The sequence below is a fragment of the Sorghum bicolor genome, chromosome 10 (genome assembly GCF_000003195.3).
Source record: "Sorghum bicolor cultivar BTx623 chromosome 10, Sorghum_bicolor_NCBIv3, whole genome shotgun sequence".
Lineage (NCBI taxonomy): Eukaryota > Viridiplantae > Streptophyta > Magnoliopsida > Poales > Poaceae > Sorghum > Sorghum bicolor.
The window spans coordinates 41,261,091-41,263,643 of record NC_012879.2 but is presented as its reverse complement, the minus strand read 5'-3'; the positions used below and the strand labels follow the sequence as shown (position 1 = coordinate 41,263,643).

The window sequence follows — 2,553 nt, the reverse complement described above, 5'->3', positions numbered from 1 at the left end:
ATATTGCCCATACCTTGTGACAAAGGCTGTCTTAGGTATATCCTCCGGTCTGATCTTCATCTGATGGTACCCGGATCGGAGATCGATTTTTGAGAAGAACTTGGCATCCTTCAACTGATCTAACAGGTCATCGATTCTTAGGAGAGGGTACTTGTTCTTGACAGTCATAGCATTTAAGTTCCGGTAGTCAATACACATCCACATGGAACCATCCTTCTTCTTCACGAACAAGACAGGGGAACCCCATGGTGAAGCACTGGGCCTAATGTACCCCTTATCTAACAACTCCTTGAGTTGTTTCTTGAGCTCTTCCAGCTCGTCGACCGACATGCGGTAGGGCCTCTTAGCAATGGGACCCGTTCCCAGCAGAAGGTCAATCACGAACTCCACATCTCTGTCAGGTGGCATACCCGGCAACTCCTCAGGAAACACGTCAGGATACTCAATCACTACAGGGACCTCCTCAACAGACTTGGCTTCTAAGGCGCATATCATGGGTGCCTTCTTCTCATGGTTAGGCTCACATTGAAGCACGCGACCACTCGGGTGCGTTATCTCCACATACCTCGGTGAGCAAGATATCACTCCCTTGTGTCGGGTCAGCCAATCCATCCCTAGGATGACATCTAGTCCATCCGACAGAAGTAAGGTGAGGTTGGCTAGAAAAGGGTAACCCTCAATGGTGATACTCACTCCCTGACATTTTTGGGTGCATCTGAGGTTGCCTAAAGGGGATATGGTGTCTATGGGTACCTTCCGTGGTGACACGGGTAGGTTGTGCTCTCGTGCAAATCTAGAGGACACACACGAGCAAGTTGCACCAGAATCAAATAGAACTGATGCCATAACTCCCTGTACCAAAAACATACCGTACACCGCGTCGGGGGCGTCCTGCGCGTCCTGCGCTGTCAGGTGTGTGAGGCGGCCGCGGGTGGCTCCTACAGCTGGCTTGCAAAAAGTGCCCTGAGTAGGTGCCTGCCTGGTCGAAACTGGGGCAGGCGGTGGAGCAGTCTTTGTAGGGCAGTGGGCTGCCTTGTGGCCTGGCTGACCACAGTTGAAGCAAGCGAAAGGCACACTGCCTGTGGAGGTGGGTGCAGCGGCCTTCCACATGCTGGTACTCTGCGCGGGGTGGCTCTGAGTGGGGCGGTGGTAGTTGGCGGTGTGGGTAACACCTCCTCGACTCGGAGCCGGTGCAGCACCCTGAACAGAGCGGGGGCGCGACGGAGGGGGCACGTGAGCACGTGGCCTCTGGGGTGCCGGGCCACGAGAAGAACTCTCAGACCGGCGCTTCTTCTCCTTGTATTGAGCATCGGCCTCCAGGCTGTCCCTCTCCATCTCCAGGGCCTTATTGACCATCCCCCGGAGAGTGTAGCAGGTGTGACCCGAGAGGGCCACCTTGAGGCGCGTACTCAAGCCCTTCTTGAAGAAGTACATCTTCTTCTTCTCAGTGTTGGATGTTGACGATTCTTAAGTATCAATTTTAATTATCAAATAAACAAGAGAAAGGACCGATATGCAACCATAACCTAGAATTAGGGTTTGATCTGACAGAATTCCACGAGTTTTGTTGTTTATCTGTTTCTGCAGGGGGTTATCAGGAAATAAGGAAGAAAGGCCCACATGTCGGGATTACATAGAGATATCAACGCACCGCGCAATTTTACATCATCTAGAAGACTCCAGAAGCCACGAGACCGAAGCGGAGGCGAAGCTGGGCCAGGCCCAGGGCGCGTGCCCTGGTAGCCTGGGCGCCCGCCCCCCTGCTGGAGCCAATTCAGGACTCCTTCGCTCGGGATATTCCACCGACCTATTGGATCAAGAAAAACATAGTACCACCTCGGCTATCGACCCAAAAACGCATAGAAGGGGAGGACTATATAAGCGAGGCCCCCTGGCCCCTGGAAGACATGAAGAAATTATCATAGAGACTGAGGGGTGCCCTCGAAGGAAAACCTCTTCTCTAATTAATATTTCTTTTTAGGCTTAGCAATCAATGTAAGGTAGAAATAGATCTTCTAGTTTCTACTAGATTGAGAGAAATAGAGTGGAGGTGTAGAGTGGAGGAAGCCCGGCCTGTCGGTGTCTACTCCAAGCTTGTACCTGCGGGATCAAGTTCTCCTAACCCGAAGCTTGCTCCTAGGATTCTTCAGTAATTCGACTTCTAAATTCTAGTAAGTTCTTGTTTTATTGTTCTTATGGTTTATGAGTTTACTTTAATCTCTTCGCGTAGAGTTTAGAGTAATCATTGCTGGCGTAAACGTGGTGTTTAGGCTGGGGTACTCATAGATATTCCCTGACTAGCTGGACCGTGGTAGTAGTGAGGAACGTGACATTTCCGAGCTACCTTTGTAGATCACATCTCGTTAGCAGGAAGGATAGGGTTTATAGGTGCGGGTTGAACATCCTTTGTGTTGTCTAGATTCCGTTAGCCTCCCCATTAGAACAATAGATCATCCTTACCAAGGTTAGAAGGAGACTACGGTTGCAGTCTTCTCTATTTATCACTCACATCGAAAGACATTCTTTGTGCCTAAAGGTTAGTAGTAATAGACC

General features: G+C 50.5%; 1 protein-coding gene across 1 annotated transcript; it reads right to left on the bottom strand.

Moving 5' to 3' along the window:
• Positions 744-1,356, bottom strand: LOC110431146. The gene is made up of 2 exons (XM_021449857.1): positions 870-1,356; positions 744-793 (listed from the first exon to the last, which is right to left on the bottom strand). The coding sequence occupies exons 1-2, from the start codon at positions 1,354-1,356 to the stop codon at positions 744-746; spliced, it is 537 nt and encodes a 178-aa protein (XP_021305532.1).

Bases quoted from the DNA above. Each gene is read 5' to 3' on its own strand.
- LOC110431146 (XM_021449857.1), bottom strand. From the start codon at position 1,356: ATGGTCAATAAGGCCCTGGAGATGGAGAGGGACAGCCTGGAGGCCGAT. The intron at 794-869 runs GTATGTTTTTGG...TGTGTCCTCTAG, and splicing joins CGCCCCCGACGCGGTGTACG to ATTTGCACGAGAGCACAACC.